Source organism: Curcuma longa, chromosome 2, assembly GCF_044706935.1.
Source record: "Curcuma longa cultivar G26 ecotype Majalengka, Jawa Barat chromosome 2, ITB_CL_G26_1.1, whole genome shotgun sequence".
Taxonomy (NCBI): Eukaryota; Viridiplantae; Streptophyta; class Magnoliopsida; order Zingiberales; family Zingiberaceae; genus Curcuma; species Curcuma longa.
Genome location: NC_133862.1, coordinates 12414822 through 12418054, shown reverse-complemented (window position 1 = coordinate 12418054; position 3233 = coordinate 12414822). Strand labels below are relative to the sequence as shown.

At 51.0% G+C, this 3233-nt stretch overlaps 1 protein-coding gene across 1 annotated transcript; it reads right to left on the bottom strand.

Moving 5' to 3' along the window:
- Nucleotides 1–879: 879 nt before the first annotated feature.
- LOC141821409 (F-box/kelch-repeat protein At3g61590-like) lies at nt 880–2963 on the bottom strand. The gene has a single exon (XM_074708842.1). It carries the CDS (start codon nt 2856–2858, stop codon nt 1632–1634), a length of 1227 nt encoding a protein of 408 aa, XP_074564943.1. The 5' UTR covers nt 2859–2963; the 3' UTR covers nt 880–1631.
- Between the last annotated feature and the right edge of the window lie 270 nt (nt 2964–3233).

The following is a 3233-nucleotide window of genomic DNA, read 5'->3' as shown; positions in this document are numbered from 1 at the left end:
ATTCTATTTAATAATATTCACATTGTAACAATTAATAATTATAATTACTAATACCAATTAATTGATTGATACAGTTATAAAATCAATTTAAAATATCATAATAATTACCAAATTATAATTATTACCATTCAAACTTATCTTATTCAATAACATTTATATTATATCAATTACAAATAATAATTATTACAACTAACTTTATTCATGATTTAATATATATAATTTGTAATAATATCTCAAGCGCCTCCTACGTGCGCGCCATTCGATCCACCATCCATCATGTGATCGCGTAAACTATCCAAATATTTGTTCAATTCCGCCCCAACCCGTTGCCGCCGCCCTCGTCAAGCCATCGAGTCACCACCGACTCGGGCGCGATCGACGCGCCACTCGCTAGCGCGTCGATCGACATCGGATTCCGATCGAATTGTGACTAGAATCCGACACAATTTACCTACGATCGACAGTGGCACACATCGATTTCCGACCAAATCGAGGTCGGATTCCGATCAAATCATGGTCAAAAACCGGCGCGTGCCGCTGCCGTCACGTTCCGAAAATTACGTCAGATTTCAATCACAATCCAACCGAAATCCGATGCCGACCAACGCACCGAGGAGTGGTGCGTCGATTGTGCTCGGGCCGACGATCGACGATGGCTGAGTGGCGTGACAATGGCGACCAACAACAGCAGAGGTCGAGGGCGGTGCTCATGGACGAACACACAAGAGACGCTATAAATATTTCGTACAATAATAATATCTAATATATTAGAGAATATTTATGTCAATTTACCTAGATTAATAGGGTGGGATATTTTTTTTGATAAAAAATAAAATAGGATATATTACTCTTTTTTATTAAAAAAACTGATTGCTCTTTTTTATTTTTGCCGAAATAAATCCCTTGTTACGAGATAAGAAGGATAGATTACTGTCTCCGCCAGCGCAGGAGGAGCAGGAGTAGGAGCAGCAGAGGCGGGGCAGCTGCCGTTACAACTCAAAAAGCCAGCCAGCCAGCCAGCAGTACCGCCATGGCGCTGCTCTGCTCTGCTCTGCTTCTTTTGATGGCTGGGTTAATGGCGCAGGAAAGGGCAGTGGAGGTCAGAAGTCAGGCCTGTGGGCATGCAGGACAGCGGCTGACATGCCCCTGCCCGTAAGTGGGGGGAGGGGAGGGGAGGGGAGGAGAGCTGTGGAGAGGCCCCCAGCGCACAGATCTCCCTTCCAAAATGGTCCTGCCTGCCTCGCCTGCTGGTGTAAGGCTGTAAGGTGGTCACTTCCCACCGCAACAAAAGCTGATCATCAACGCACTGCCTTCTTCTTTTCTTTCTTCCTCTTCGCTTTGCCATTTTTACGCTGCTCTTCCCCAGGAGCCTTTCAAGCCTTGCCCCAACTGAGCAGCTGCTTGTCTGCTTCTCCCTTCCAAACATTAAGAGTGAAGCAATTTGCTGGAGGGAGCAAAGGGATGAACAGAATTGTGTGTTTTGAATCAAATGGAGGAATGGATGATAACTAAATCATGGAGTCTCAACTCTCAGAACAAAGTATGCATGCTGTGTGGCCAAAACTAGAGTATGACGACTCCTTGCCAAGAACTGTGGCATCAAAAGGCAGAGCAAGGAGCGAAGGAAGAGATCAGGAAGCCACCTCGAGCCTGGGCTCGAAGCAGAAGCCGGTGAAGAGTTGGAGGGGGAAGCGTTTGGTCACGGGGCTCTTCACCGACCACTTCCACAGCTTCTGGCTGATGTCGAAGGTCAGCAGCGCCGGAGAACCGAAGCTCTGTATGTAGACTAGGTCGTCGGCGCCGCTGCTGGCGAAGACGTCGTCGAATTCACCGAAGCCTTGGAAGAATTTGTGCGGCATTCGAGCCACCTCCCACCATTCCTGCTTCTCCAGCTCCCAAATGCCGATCCCCTTGATGATCCCCGGCCGGTCGCGCTTCCCTATCCCGCCGACCATCACCAATTTGTCTCGGAGATTCATCAATCGGCCGCAGGTGAGAGAGCAGGGCGCGGGGATGGCCATTTGCATCAGAGACGTCCCGGAAGAGGAGGGCCGCGCGGCCAGGTCGTACATCGCCAGGCAATGGCGCGACTCCACGTTGCGGAGCACGCTGGTGGAGTAGATCAACAGGTAGAGGACGCCATTGCAGATGACGCACTCGTTGCCGCTCCTCCACCCGGCGAGGACTTGGGCGAAGAGGGTGACCCAGGAGCTGGTGGCTGACTCGTAGACGTGGATGGAGAAGTCCCACTGGTAGTAGTCCTGCGGCACCTGCTTGCACTTGGCGACGGCCACCGTGTAGCCGTGCGTGCGCCGGTCGACCGACACCGCCAGGGCGCTGTAATCGGGGGAGCATCCGCCGGGGGCGTCGCCCAGCCTCTTCCAGTCGCGCGTGATGGGGTTGCAGACGAAGATGCGGCTCCGGTCTTCGCCGTCCATGACGCAGACCAGGCCGCAGGAGGAGGACGTCAACCAGTTGCTCTTCTCGATGCACGGGAAGTCGAAGCTGTACCACTTGCGGAGGCTCGGGTCGTAGGCATAACCGGCGACGGCGTCGTCGCTGCAGGTGAACATGAAGTACCATGGCTTCTGCGGCGACATCTTTGCCCACGACGGCCGCCCGGAGTGCACGGCCTCATACCACCGTTTGCAGACGGAGCTCGACCGGATGATGCTGGCGACGGGCAAGAAGGAGATCACCTTCTCCAGCAGATCGTCGGGCAAAATCGCGTCTAACGAGATCAATGTCTCCTCCTGGTCGCGGCTGTCTCCATCTCCAGGCATCGGCTTCAACACTGCAATCTCGCGGTGGTAGTAGGCGATCGGATAACTCTCCTCCGACGATGCATCACCAGCCATCAGGAAACCCTAAATTTCGGATCCTGAGCAAATTTGATGACAAAATGGAACAGCAACACAAGATCAACCAAACAAGGAAGGAAAAAAAACACGAATCCAAAAAAAAAAAAACTGACAGAAATCTTTGCATCGGAGACTACCAACTGATCGTCTCAGACGCCAAAGACATTCGCATTGCCAAATGATCAAACACCTACATCGCCTCTTCGGATTTACCAGCCAAATCTCCAAGAACCAAAAAACCAACCAAACAAACAAACAAGAAAAAGAAGAAGAAGAAGAAGAAGAAAGCTCGTCCCTTTGATTGCGATTCAAGAGAAGCCGCCCTACCCTATCCACTCTACAACTGTACAGTGCACGGAAAAGGACAAGACA

What these genes read in the sequence shown, in the direction of transcription:
- LOC141821409 (XM_074708842.1), bottom strand. Translation starts at nt 2,858, where the DNA reads ATGGCTGGTGATGCATCGTCGGAGGAGAGTTATCCGATCGCCTACTAC.